The sequence below is a fragment of the Alexandromys fortis genome, unplaced genomic scaffold, assembly GCF_014885135.2.
Source record: "Alexandromys fortis isolate MF-2015 unplaced genomic scaffold, M_Fortis_MF-2015_v1.1 scaffold_30, whole genome shotgun sequence".
Lineage (NCBI taxonomy): Eukaryota > Metazoa > Chordata > Mammalia > Rodentia > Cricetidae > Alexandromys > Alexandromys fortis.
Genome location: NW_026067922.1, coordinates 13179138 through 13192620, shown reverse-complemented (window position 1 = coordinate 13192620; position 13483 = coordinate 13179138). Strand labels below are relative to the sequence as shown.

Genomic DNA, 13483 nt, shown 5'->3' with positions numbered 1-13483 from the left:
CCCCCCCCCCCCCCGCCCGCGCGCACACACCTCACCCTAGGTTTTAGGGCCAGCAGAGGACGATTGTATTGGGGAGCTTTTCTGGAGGACAGGGGATGAATAACTGCCGCTAACACTCTCAGCCGTGGATGAGCACCCTTGGGGGATCCGGGTTCCGTAAACTATCCGGAAATGTTGGCATCTGGTTCCTAAAAGGGAGCTTTCCCTGAAGATAAACCCGGGACAGAGGAGGTGTCTGCGTCTGCAGGCTGACTTACAAGTTTCTGGACTCTGGGTGATGTCAGGCGAAAACTCAGAACTACGAAGGGGCTCGCCTCACCCGCCCCCCCCCCCCAGCTTTTGTAGCGGAAAAGAGCAGCACGCAGTTGCGGGAGCTGCACGCTGAGGCTCAGAGGAGCCCGAGGACCGCAGGCAGCAAGGCATCATCCTTCCTTCTCTCGGGGTGGGGGTGGGGCTGTTCTGGATAAGTCTGATGCTCTTTGCATAACCACTAAGGATTCCTACCAGAATGTCTGTAGAACGAGGTGACGGGGGGGGGGGGCTGTCGTGTTGTGTTGCGGAAAGGAGTCCTTCAAAGAATTTTTTTTTTTTGAGCCAAAGCCATCTAGGCAAGGACCAAGAAGATCCAGAGGAATAAACAAATCTTGCCCTGCGATGAGACAGTGACCTCCTTCGCCTCCACTTCTCCCCTCCCGCCAGCTCCATGTCTCTGTTGCAAAAACAAATGAAATAAAGCAAAACCTTTTGCTTTGGCAACGTCTAAGCCACATTAACGCCCCCTCTTGCGACGGAAGATTTCTTTCTTCTCCCTCTTCTGGCTCCCCCCCCCCATCTCCTACTCCCCTACCCCCTTTCTCCTGTTCTTTTCTTCTCGTTCCTCCTTCCTTTTCCCCAAATCACTCGAAACTTAAGACGTGCAGAGACTGCAGGTGCGCGCAGGCTGAAGGCCCGGTCAGGGCGAGCCTGGGACCGCCGGGGCCTTGCAGGCATTGATCAGCTGGGCTCGCGCGCTGAGTGACGGCGCGGTTGCCATGGCAGCCGCCTGAGCGGCGCCGCGAGGACAAGGCTGCAGGGCGGCGTGAATGGGCGGCGTCACGCGCCTGGCGCCAGAGAGTCTGCTCCGGGGCTCCGGCTCCGGCCCCGCCGCGGCCTGGCCCGCACGCCGCCGCCGCCGCCGCCGCTGCTGCCAATTCATCACCTGTCAGGGATCACTCGGGGGGTCACGGGCGGAATGGACACAGCTGTGAGAACAAAACCGAGGGGAAGAAAGGCAAGAGCTCCCAATTGCGCCAGATGTGCAGAGAGGACCTTGGGACTCGCCCCCGCCGCGCCGGCTCCTCCCGCTCCCCCCCAACACCCCCGTGGCATCACGCGGGGATTGTAGCCAAAGGGGCTGGGCCCGAACCTGCTTCTGATTACCGCGCGTGGCCTGGACACGGTGGGGGATCCGGGGGCCTGGTAGCAAGGCTCGGGGAACTCCAGAGCGGGTCTGCTGCTTTAAGTGGGGGGCGTCCCAGTGAGTAGCTGGGACCGGCCAATATTTCCACCACCAGCACCTCCCCCCCCCCCCCCCCCGCGCGCCGGAAGCCCTTCACACCTTCCCACCACCCACGGATCCCGCCCTTACTGCAGCTGGGCGCGTCCTGCAGCTGGGACCATTTGAACTTTAGGGCTCTCAGATGAAAATCCACATCCACACCAATTGGCAGATTTTTATGTGCCATTATAAGCCGTCCCGAAAAAGGCTCCCACCCCATCGCGGGGCCCCCAAAACATAATTTCAAGAAATGTCAGCCCGGGCTTGCTGTGACAGACTTACTAGTAACTCAGGCCTTTGCTCAGTCATTGACTTATACAGTTTCACGATCCCCTTAAAATGATCTTTAAATGAATGCAAAAACTGGGTACTATGCCAACAGAATCGGATTCAGCGAAGCCCGGCAGACTGGACTCTGGCATGGCAGCCAGAGAGAGAAACGCCAGGGAACTTTCACCATATTTAGCAATTTTACTATATCAGGGTACAAGAATGGTCTTGGGAGAAGGCGCTCATGCGTTGTAGCTGCCAGAGTGTGGAGCGAAGCTGCAGAGCGTGCATTACCATCCAGCCCAGGGCCTTTCTGTTGGGATAATGAGGCTGGCACGGGTGCTAACATACGGTGTCCTTGGAAAAAGAGAAGAATGCGTCAGTACCGCAGAGATGCAATGTCCAAGAATCATAAGTAATAATTTGAGAATCCCAGAGATGTTTGTTTACATTGGCTATTATTGTAAAATACTCAGAGTATAACATCATGAACCAAAAGTGTCAAAACAAAATCTGTTCCGCTGTGGCACGTATGTGACAGAAACACACGCACACAAAAAAGTACACCAAGAGGCTCGAACTGTGGGGGGACTCAGAGAGTAAATCACTTCCAGGCTTAATAACGGAGGCGAGTCTTCGGTTGGAACGCTGTCGCCCAGTGGCAGGCGGCACCGCAGGGCTAGCGCAGATTTCTTCCTGCAGGGCAGCGTCCCTCTGCATCCTGCACACTTTAGGTGGCCGGATTTTACCACCTCTGCGCCACCGGACTCTGCCTCCCTAGAGAGAAGCCCTGGGGCACATGGCTGTCACGTGGAGGTCAGAGAGTGCCTGGCCCACCAGCTGAGGAATTAATCATTAATTGAAGGGAAAATAGTGTTCTCCTCCCCCCCCCCCCCACTACAGAGCTTTGCCCGGATTCTGCCTTCTTCCTCTTTCTTACAGTCAGACCAAAAAAAAAAAAAAGTCAACACGATACTACCAGTTTACCCTTTCTGTTTTTGTTTTGTTTTAGAGAAATATTTTTCCTCTAATATACGGTAGTCTTCTGCGGAGCGAGAATGAAAGTGCCGGAGTCAAGAGCTCCAAACTTTCTAAAATGTAGCTGCATCTAGAAAGAGGTGCTGCTGAAGGATTCCTAACCTCGTACGCAACAGAATTTTCTCTAAAAACAGCGATAAGCTGTCAGTCAATAGCTAGGACCACCTACCTGACAAAGAGCTTCCCCAGAGCTCTAAGCGCTGGAATGTGACACCAGAAATCGCGATTTGTGCATAATTAATCTCATCACACCGCCACCTACACTGAAGGGCACAGACCAAGGGCAGTGTATGTAAATGGAGTGCCAGTGTGCAAACCCTACTAACGACCTCCGATTACTGGAGTCATTCTACCGACCCTGCCTCAGTCGTGGGGGGAACGAAGGGGGGTGGGGAGAATCCTGAACGTGCCGGGTCCCTCGGGGCTCCTCTGCGGTCTGAGGAAGACCGCACAGTATTCGCTACAACTCCTGTCACTCAGTTTCCCAGAAGGCCTCCCGCGTTGCTCCAAGTTGCAAAACCTCAAGCTAAACCTGTCCTGAATGTGTACGTGGATAGTTTTTTTTTCCTTCCCCCTCTTAAACCCAGTTTTTCTTTATCTTAAAAGAAGGAACTCACTCTACAAACGTGCCTCCCTAAAGGCGCGCTTCTTTTCCCATCTGCAAAGGTTGCTGTCTTCCCTGACGCTAGAGACCTATGACTTCCCCTCTGCTGAGCGGAGACCTCTGGGCAGCAGGCAGCCCTGGGTCGGGGGTGGCTTGCACCGGGCACACCCGCAGGGCGGATTCGGGGCTGGATGTCCTACGGCTCTAGGGATGGGAATCAGGCGGGCACATTTGCACACCCGGGCCCCCTGGGCTCGCAGTGCGTACAGTATTCAATTTACCACCCCAGCTGGGCTCGCGCCCGCTCCTCCCACCCCACGGGCATTGGCTGCAAACGCGGAAGGACCGAGCGCTCTCGCTCACCAATGGGAGAATTCGCTCGGCATGATGGACGTTACCCCTTCCACCAATGGCTGCTGAGGGATGCCCGATCGAGTGGCCCGGGAGAGTGCACGCACATAAAAGCCGCCCCTCCCGGCTCGCGCTTCATTCTGAGCAGAGCCAGGTGCCGCACAGCCAGCTCAGCCCCCCTGCGGCGGCTCCCTCCCGGCCTCTTCTCTCCGAGCAGCATGAAAGCCTTCAGTCCGGTGAGGTCCGTTAGGAAAAACAGCCTGTCGGACCACGGCTTGGGCATCTCCCGGAGCAAAACCCCGGTGGACGACCCGATGAGCCTTCTCTACAACATGAACGACTGCTATTCCAAGCTCAAGGAATTGGTGCCCAGCATCCCGCAGAACAAGAAGGTGACCAAGATGGAAATCCTGCAGCACGTCATCGACTACATCTTGGACCTGCAGATCGCCCTGGACTCGCACCCCACGATCGTCAGCCTGCACCATCAGAGACCTGCACAGAACCAGGCGTCCAGGACGCCGCTGACCACCCTGAACACGGACATCAGCATTCTGTCTTTGCAGGTGAGGCTAGCTCAGCAAGTACCCCGCGGTCCGTAAAACCCCCTGTCGCCCGGCCTGTCACTCTTAAAGTCCATTGTAGAGACAGGCTCAGTAACTTTATTTGTAAGAAAACTGTACATCGAGCCCCGTGTGAAATCGCTACTTAAGTTCTGTGTTGGGTTGTCTCTGGATCCGAATTGTAGCGTGAACCTGTTTTTTTTTTTTTTTTTTTTTCAAATGGGACTTGCTGGCACTTTCGTCAAGAGGAGGAGGGGAGGCTGTCTTTTTTTAAGATTGTCTAATATCCTGCCCTTTATCCTCTCTCTCTCTCTCTCTCCAGGCGTCTGAATTCCCTTCTGAGCTTATGTCGAATGATAGCAAAGTACTCTGTGGCTGAATAAATTGGTGAGTGTTTGCGGGTGTCTCCTCCCGTGTGCGCGCTTTGGCAATGTGCTTGTGTGTGCGTCTGTGAGATGTTTGATTTGGAAAACGCATGCTTACTTCGCTGTGTTAGTGGGTGCCTCTTGTCTTACCAGATAGGCATGAAGGGGCTTGTAGCTGTGGGTACTCGGGATTACAGAATATTTGCCTTAAAAAAAGAAAAAGAATGCAAGAAAGAAAGAAAAAAGAAATGCCAGTAACTTATGGCAGGACAAAGTGTCATTATTACTGGTTTTGTGAGCCCATCGGTGGTCCTGTGAGGTACGAACCTCGGCTGTAATTAACGCCACAAATTCCACAGGGGTCCTCCTTCCCCCAAACTGTGGTCATCTGAGATTTCTCTAGTTAGCTGAGGATTGCTACCCTGAGCCTTACCCCTTGTGTTCTGGGATCCAGATTTCCCTATCTACTAACCAAAGGGCTGTTTTCAATCAAATAATTGTTACAAGAAGCACCCTGGCGCCTGTGAGCAGGCTGTTAGAGATCCAAATAGGAGACTGCGTTTGGGAAGTTTTCCCCTTGTGTCTCTGCTATTTTCATGTTTAATTTGTGCTGTCGAGGCCGGGTATGTGTGCCGCATCTGGACGCCAGGGTTTGGTTTAAATGCTCAAACTGTGGCTTCTCCGGCGCCTGGCTGCCTGCCTCTGCCCTTAGGTTCCTCTCTCCTAAGCTGCTTTTCTCTCCCAATCTTTTGCAGGCGTCTGGGGACTTTTTTTTTTTTTACTTTCTCTTTTTCTTTTGCACAACAAGAAGTCTACAAGATCTTTTAAGACCCTGAACTTTTTGTTTTGTTTGTTTTCAACCATTTCACCAGGAGAACAAGTTGAATGGACCTTTTTAAAAAGAAAAGCAAAATGGAAGGAAAACTGAGTGATCGTCTTCTTCCCCAGGAGTTCTCCAGCCTGGACTGTGATGCCGTTATTTATGAGAGACTTTCAAATCCCTTTCTACAGTTGGAAGGTTTTCTTTATATACTCTTCCCACCATGGGGAGCGGAAAACGTTACAAATCACAAGGAATTGCCCAATCTAAGCAGACTTTGCCTTTTTTCAAAGGTGGAGCGTGAGCACCCGAAGGATCCAGTATTCGGTTACTTAAATGAAGTCTTTGGTCAGAAATGGCCTTTTTGACGTGAGCCTACTGAATGCTGTGTATATATTTATATATAAATATATATATATTGAGTGAAACCTTGTGAACTCTTTAAGTTTTCTTGTATAGTGGCAGAAATATCTATTTCTGCATAAAAATGTAATGACGTACTTATGCTAAACTTTTTATAAAAGTTTAGTTGTAAACTTAACCCTTTTATACAGAATAAATCAAGTGTGTTTATTGAATGTTGATTGCTTGCTTTATTTCAGACAACCAGTGCTTTGATTTTTTTTTAATGACGCTGTTATAACTGAACCCAAATAAATAAATACCAGTTCAAATTTATGTAGACTGTATTAAGATTATAATAAAATGTGTCTGACGTCAATACCTGGATTCTGAATGGTTTCTGAGAGGTCTTGTGCTTGCTTGGGCCGCATCCTTCTGTTCACACACTCTCCCCGTCTTTATCGCTCATGTGTTCCCTGACAGCCCAGCAAACTGAAACATTGTTGCTGGTAGGAGAGATGGGGACTCCGAACTGCTCACCTCGCAGACTTCTGTGCCTGTGCATTGGGGCAGGGCTTAGAATGGGATTTGTGGGAGGTGACTCCCTTGAGTTAGGTCATTGACAGTCTAGAAAGTGTACAGTCTGGAAAAACTAGTGTCTGGGCGTGTGGAAAGACACTTAGAGCAAGATCCAGATTCGGAAGAAAAAGGGCTTTGACTGTCACTGTTTGCCCCTGGGAATGAAGCTGTCAAACCTGGCCAGGAACTCCTCCACCTGTGGCTCACACAAGCCTGTCTGAGCCGGTTGCTTTCCCTGTCAGTCCCCTGGTTGTTAAGTGCCCTTCTCCCTGGTCTGCTATCTGAACTGCAGCAAGGAACAGTGGGAAGGTACGTGAAAAGCCCTCAACGCACCAAAAGGGGGGGGGGTATCCACCAATATTTCCATCTACCTCTGATCCTTGAGGACCTGGGTCGCTAATCTAGATATCCATTTTTATACTTAGAACATTTTATACTTGTTCCCCAAGTCGGAAGTGACTTGAGGTGGGGTGGTTCTGGAAGGTGGTCCTGAGAGGACAGACAGAATCTACGGAAAGGATGGGACGACAAGGGACACGGGTGTACACGACTCACCTGGTGCCACTTTCTAGGCCAAGCAGGTGTTTGGGTGGCGCCTGCTAGTCTGCTTTGGCTGAGGTGTTTTCCTGGCCCCTGACACCGAATCCATCAAGGTGAGTGGAGGAGGGGCAGCTTCGGTTCCGGTGGTCCCCGCCTCTTTCCTGCGGGGCGGGGTTCGTCTTAATGATTACACCAGGGGAAGCATGATTTGGCCTTTACTCCCGGGCTAGAGACTGCCCCGGGGCCAAGGCAGCCGCCCGAACACTGGTCACCTGCTGCCTACTATAGCCCCTGTTTGCACACGCACCGGACCAACCCAGCATGCATTGTACTCCCCCCTCCCCCAAAAGCGAAAGGAAAGTACTAGGATAAGTTGCTGCCCCACCCCTATCCTCAGCCTGGTGACTGCCGCTTTGCATCCTCTGCTCAGGTGGCAGTGGGGCTCTAACCCTGAAGTGTAATCGTGCTATCTCAACGACAGGGATATTCGGAGGACCTGTGGTGTCGCTGGACAACCAACACTGCTTGCAACACTTGACTCCTAACCCACGACAGTCCTGGAAAAGTGGAACCTTTTGGGGGGGGGGGGGGGGGCAGGCTTGTAACTACAGCTCGCGCCATGGAGGCCGAGCGCCACCTGCTGGCAGACGTGAGGATGGCTGCTGGCCTATGGTTCTGCTGTCCCCGGGGCAAGGGTGCTGCTGGGGAGCAGGTGACTTGGTCTACAGCATTATCCTGACCAAGGTCTGGCCATGTAACCTAGAAATGACTGATGTCATCCCTAAAGACTCTGCTTCTAGCGCGTGTATGTAAAACCGTTTCTCCTCAGAAGGCTTTAGCGGCACGCTTCCCCTTCTCTGTCTCTAATTTTGCCTTTCACGTTTATTTTTCCTGAATTGCTTAGTAGCATTTAGCCAGAATGGTACCTTATCAGAATAGGATGAGAGTGAGCAGCATCTTCTTACTCCAGATCTTACTGCCATTTTCCCTCCGCCGTGGAAGATGTAGGTGCAGATGGTCCTTGTACATCTTATCAGTTTTTGAAAAATTCCTTCAGCTTCTAAATTTGGGTAATTTTGAGAATTTTAAATCATAACATGGTGGCAAATTTAGCATACTTCACTTGCTAGGTTTTTTTTTTCATTATATAAGTTTTAAATCCCCTTCCACTGATTTATTTGTATTGCTGGGGATCAAACCCAAGGCCTTAGTAACACAAGGCCAGCTCCCTGCCACCGGCTACCCCCCCCCCCCAGCCCTCAATGCTATTTTTCTCTTCTTTAGCAAGCTGTGGTTTCTAAAACAACCCCGACTCCAATGTGATGTCGGATTTATCGTTTTGCTCTTTTGTTTTGTGGTTATGTCCATCACAGGTTCTGTTCACCCAGTATTTTAAGAGTAATTGTGAGAATTAAGGGCTGGCTTTTTTCTTGGACTCTCCCGCACTTGGTTTTGGAACAACGGGCACACTCATTTCAAAGGGTGAGCTTGGTCAGTTTGCTCTCGGGGTCCAATGCTGGGGTTAACTCCTTAAGAGACAGGCTTGTGCAGTCCTCTCGTGGTATAAAAACTATTCCCGGGTGTGCCGCTGGTATAAAAACTATTCCCGGGTGTGCCGCACACTGCCAGTCCGTGGATGAGCCAATTCGGTCTGTCGTTGCTTCCTGTCAGTAGAGGGGCTTCCGGGTCAAGCAAAGCCAGCAGTGACGAGTTTAGTATTCTTGTGTGTCAAAAACTGCTACTGAAATCCTTAAACTCAGTGATCTCCTGCCCTGAACTCTGTAAATCCTCCATCTTTTGGAGTTCTCAGCACTTGCCGTTAGAAGGGGGACTCCAGGCTGTGGTGTCTCTGTGGTATGGACCTACCTGGACTTTGTCCGTTTTTTTTTTCCCCCTGTCTCCTGGTGGAGCACAACACAGCAATTCCCTGGGAACTGGTCCAACCCATGCTGTCTGGAAGCAGAGCAAGGGGAACAACCTACAGAGGATTTTTTTTTAATTCTTATTGTTTGTTTATTTATTTATTAAAGACTTCTGTCTCCTCCCCGCCACCACCTCCCATTTCCCTCCCCCTACCCCAATCAACTCCCCCTCCCTCATCAGCCAGAAAAGCAGTCAGGGTTCCCTGCCCTGTGGGGAGTCCAAGGACCTCCCACCTCCATCCAGGTCTAGTAAGGTGAGCATCCAAACAGACTAGGCTCCCACAAAGCCAGTATGTGCAGTAGGATCAAAACCCATTGCCATTGTTCTTGAGTTCTCAGCAGTCCTCATTGTCCGCTATGTTCAGCGAGTCCGGTTTTATCCCAGGCTTTTTCAGACCCAGTCCAGCTGGCCTTGGTGAGTTCCCGATAGAACATCCCCATTGTCTCAGTGTGTGGGTGCACCCCTCGCGGTACGCGGTGGACATGGCGCAGACTACAGAGGATCTTGACCGGAAGCGTAGTAAGCAGAACAATCCGGCTGACAGCCAGGTCTATAGTAATAAGAGTGAGCCCTGGAATTGTCCTACTGGGAAGGAGGAGGAACCAGAAAACCCTGACCTGAGAATCCTGTCAATCCTCCCTCCTGCCACCAGGGACTTCCAAGTACTCTAACCCCTGCCTGTGAATTACCCATGATCCTATAAGTCAGCAAATAACTGCTTTGAACCCATTGGTCTGCTTCGTGGACTCGAGTGCCTGCTCTAGCCACGATCAGAGATGTCTCCCCAGGAAGAGCACACAGCACATGTTAGACTCTTTAAGCAATGACAGCAAGATCATCCAAGAAGCCTAGAGATCGGTCTTCTGTTTAGTGAAGCAGGCACCATGAGGAGCTTTTCTAAGGGCACACACAGGGACAGAACAGTGTCGGTGAGCTCTGTACACGTACCTGGTGTTATTCCTTCTTAAAGATATAGTTGTGGCGGACTGGTCCCACGAGAGGTGGTGGTCCCACGGGGGAGGGGGGGTAGTGGCAGGTACCCTGGGCCTTGGCAAGTCCCCTGAGGCCTTAGTGAGAGACAGACAGATATGTCATGCAGAGAGAAGGTTTGGGTATAGAGTTTATTTAGTTGGTTATAGAAGGAAAAGGGAAAGAGCAGAAGGAGAGAAGTGGGAAGAAGAGAGAGGAGGGAGAGAGAGCAGAAGTTACCTCTTCAGGAGAGAGACCTAAAGAGTACAGGCTGGAGGAGGCAGGATATCTGCTTCCCTCTGCGGAAGGGGAGGAGTTGGAAGAGAGCGGGGCTTGTCTCTTAAAGGGACAGGATACCCAAATGATAGACCAGGCCAGCAAATCATAATACCTGGGGTAGCCCTAGGAGAGGGGGACCCCTCTAAACAAGCTGGGACTTTGGCCAACACAATTGGAAACAAGATGTGGCAAGCTGGGGAAGGTGACTGTATAAAACCATAAAGCATTAGCACCAATCTGAGACAGGCCACTAAAACAGCCTAGCTCTGTTGCAGGGCCCCTCCTGTGGATAACTTGGGGTCAGGCATTTCCTGGTAGGAGAGATTAACAAGGCCAACTTAAACTAGTACGGGGCATGAGCTCTGTGAGTGTGACTGTCCTTGAAGTCGTATGACAGGGGAAAATACCCTATTTATCATCCCTTGATGTCTGCATGCCTGCGTCCTACATAAGCTTAAAATCATGGATATATGAACAGACCATCCCAAGTTATGTAACAACTCATCAGTCAATCAGGTCAGGATCAACCCCATTCCTGACCCTTCCGATCACCTCCTCCTTCTACCTAAATTCATTAAAATACAAAATCAAAGGGGGAAAAAAAAACAGAGTTCTTGAGATATATGTTTACTCGGGGCTAGTTCCCATTCTGCACAGTGTATTCTACGCTAACCTCTGACTCTTAGTGACTGTATATGTGAACATGGTCACTATGTTTTGACCAGTCTGTTGTTTTAGACACCAAGAACCTGGAGTTTCTGTCAAGGCACGCACGCACGCACGCGCGCGCGCGCGCACACACACACACACACACACGCCCATCTCAGCATGGGAATGCAAAGCTCCTTTTCAAATTCACAACCACAGATTGCTCTGCTCTGGAGTTGACACGGTAAGAGTTAAGATTCTGGTGGGTGGGGGCTGGAGAGATGGCTCAGAGGTTAAGAGCATTGCCTGCTCTTCCAGAGGTCCTGAGTTCAATTCCCAGCAACCACATGGTGGCTCACAACCATCTGTAATGAGGTCTGGTGCCCTCTTCTGGCCTGCAGAGATACACACAGACAGAATTTTGTATACATAATAAATAAATAAATATTTAAAAAAAAGATTCTGGTGGGTGACACCCTGAAGCTCGGGACTGACAAAGGTGAAGGGTTTTGTTTTGTTTTTAATAGAGAAAACACACAGAATTCTCACATCTATTGGTGAGGTGAAAGGCTCAGAAGCCCAACCCTGGAAACAGCGTACTGCACAGGAGAAGCCGCAGGTACAGTAAAGAGAAGACCAAAGGCGGAAGAACTATAGACGGCCTACACTATGAATGGCAAAGCTATTGGAAAAAAAATTAATTGAAAGAAATTAACTAATGAAAATAAGTAATTAATGTGGATGATTATTAATAAAAATAATTAGTTGAAAATAAGTCTCAAGCCCTGGGATGACTGGCCGAGGTGTCTGTTAACATATCAAAGTGGAGCTGGCTGACTGGTTCTCTCAGCATCCCTCAGTCACCACCTGCTGCAGGGTGTGGCTGGCATACCCCACTCTCTACCCTGTCCCCAACTCTCCAGCCCAGGGACTGGGCTGCCCTTCCCCGGAGGCTCTTCCCTGTCCACCCTGGACGTTTAGGTTGCCCTCCCAGTTGCTGTTCCCCTCTCCCTCTCCCCTCTCCTCACACGGCTCAGAGTCCTGTGCACTCTGCCGCAGACTCTGGCTGTGCTCTCTCCTTTTTATCAACAATAAACTTCCTCCTCCGCCACACCTGGGAGCAGAGTCATCTTCCTTTTTATTTCTTTTTGTTTTCATTCAATAAGTAAGAAAAACACAAAATGTTATATAAAAACAGTAAGATTTCCAAAGGAACAAAATAGAAGTCATGCAGTCACTGAAACTCAAACCGCTTTGCACATGTTAGAACTTGGGCTAGAAACTATTAAAGAAAGAATCGAAAAACCGGAAGCTAGGCCTGAGGAACTCGTGCGCATGAGAGAGACAGCGTAATGTGAGAAGCACAAGGAGAGGAGGAGGTGAAGAGAGAAGAACCAGGTTGTGGTGGTGCACGCCTTTAATCCCAGCGCTGGGGAGGCAGAGGTAGGCGGATCTCTGTGAGTTTGAAGTTAGCCTGGTCTACAGAGCAAGTTTCAGAACTGTTTCACAGAGAAACTCTGTCAGAGAGAGACAGAGAGGAGGGTCACATGGGGATGGCCTGACCCACAGCTGCTGCTCAGAGGAGGATTCATCACTGCCAGCAACTGAATATCCATCATGCTGGATCTTAATCAAGGTAATATTCTACACAGCCAACTGCGCAGAAAAAAAAAAAAAAAACCTCTTAGAAAACAAACACAACTTGTCTCATAGGCTAAGAACACCCCACCCCACACCTGCTCCCCCCTTGGTGGACCCCACCAACCTCGCTGGCATCTCCAATATGTTAGGATTCCCCCTGCCACCGAGGCTGCCTCTTCACCAATGGACATCTCCCCTCTCTTCAGGGACTCCGACCCTGGGACCTGGGACCTGGCACCAAGGCTCGACCTCTCTCCGTGGCCCCTGCAATCTCCCAGCTTTCTTCAGTGCTGCCAGGACCGTGGCCACGTGGGCGAGCCCACACATTACAGGCTGTCAGCCTGTGACGGTCTGGACCACAGCTCTGCATGCTGACCCTAAGGAAACTCTTTCTTCCCCGAAGATCTTTACTTCAAGATGCTTATTTAACTGTGGCTGGGTCTTCAGCTCCAGCTAATAAACACTGATTGTTCCGGCAAAGCAAAGGCTTCATTTTCATAGATTCTTAACCCCAAACACCACCCCAAAAGTCCTGATGAAGTCTTTACCTCCCCCTCTGAAACCCCAAGAACCAGGCCTTCGTGCCTGCATCTCTCAGCAGTCTTAACTCATGAAACTCTGAGTCTACAACAATCTTTTCTAGTCAGAAAAAAAAAGAAGAAAAGAAAAGCTTTAAATCCTCCCACAAACACAGCACGACCAGCTCCATCCAAACAATATCATTGCGGGAACCAAAGGCAGGAACCCGAAGGCAGGAACTCAAGCAGAGGTGCAACTTACTGGCTTGCTTTCCATGGTTTATTCAATTTATTTTTCTTTTTTTTTAACCTTTTTTTGTGACAGGATTTTACTGTGTGGCTCTAACTGGTCCCGAACTTGTAGAGCTCTTGCTGCCTCTGCCTACTGGAGTACTGACTACTGGATGTGCACCACCAACTTGTTTGCTTGCTTTTTTGTTTTTTGTTTTGTTTTGTGAGACAGGGTTTCTCTGTGTAAACAGCCTTAGCTGTCCTG

The 13483-nt window shown here is 50.3% G+C and overlaps 1 protein-coding gene and 3 long non-coding RNA genes across 7 annotated transcripts in view; 2 read left to right on the top strand and 2 right to left on the bottom strand.

The window, feature by feature from the left end:
- Positions 1 to 3637, bottom strand: part of LOC126501356 (uncharacterized) — a 48589-nt gene extending 44952 nt beyond the window's left edge. The window contains exons 1-3 of the long non-coding RNA XR_007591649.1: positions 3463 to 3637; positions 3015 to 3108; positions 1406 to 2164 (exon numbers count right to left, since the gene is read on the bottom strand). This is a non-coding gene — a long non-coding RNA (uncharacterized lncRNA). The remainder of the gene's footprint in view (positions 1 to 1405; positions 2165 to 3014; positions 3109 to 3462) is intronic.
- Positions 3638 to 3930: 293 nt separating this feature from the next.
- On the top strand, positions 3931 to 6269 carry Id2 (inhibitor of DNA binding 2). 3 transcript variants are annotated; one of them, XM_050141990.1, is made up of 3 exons: positions 3931 to 4366; positions 4686 to 4750; positions 5601 to 6269. In XM_050141990.1, exons 1-2 carry the CDS (start codon positions 4019 to 4021, stop codon positions 4740 to 4742), a joined length of 405 nt encoding a protein of 134 aa, XP_049997947.1. In that variant the 5' UTR covers positions 3931 to 4018; the 3' UTR covers positions 4743 to 4750; positions 5601 to 6269. The 3 variants fall into 3 exon arrangements, with proteins under 3 accessions (XP_049997947.1, XP_049997948.1, XP_049997949.1); XM_050141991.1 differs by having other exon boundaries at positions 5484 to 6269; XM_050141992.1 differs by lacking the exon at positions 4686 to 4750.
- A 61-nt stretch (positions 6270 to 6330) lies between these two features.
- On the bottom strand, positions 6331 to 10721 carry LOC126501355 (uncharacterized). Its single transcript, XR_007591648.1, has 5 exons — positions 9881 to 10721; positions 8876 to 8987; positions 7936 to 8069; positions 7025 to 7170; positions 6331 to 6447 (listed from the first exon to the last, which is right to left on the bottom strand). It is a non-coding gene; the product is annotated as an uncharacterized lncRNA (long non-coding RNA).
- LOC126501357 (uncharacterized) lies at positions 6544 to 11535 on the top strand. Of its 2 annotated transcripts, none has more exons than XR_007591650.1 (3): positions 6544 to 6778; positions 7042 to 7122; positions 11356 to 11535. It is a non-coding gene; the product is annotated as an uncharacterized lncRNA (long non-coding RNA). The 2 variants fall into 2 exon arrangements; XR_007591651.1 differs by lacking the exon at positions 11356 to 11535 and adding an exon at positions 7440 to 7567.
- Positions 11536 to 13483: the final 1948 nt, after the last annotated feature.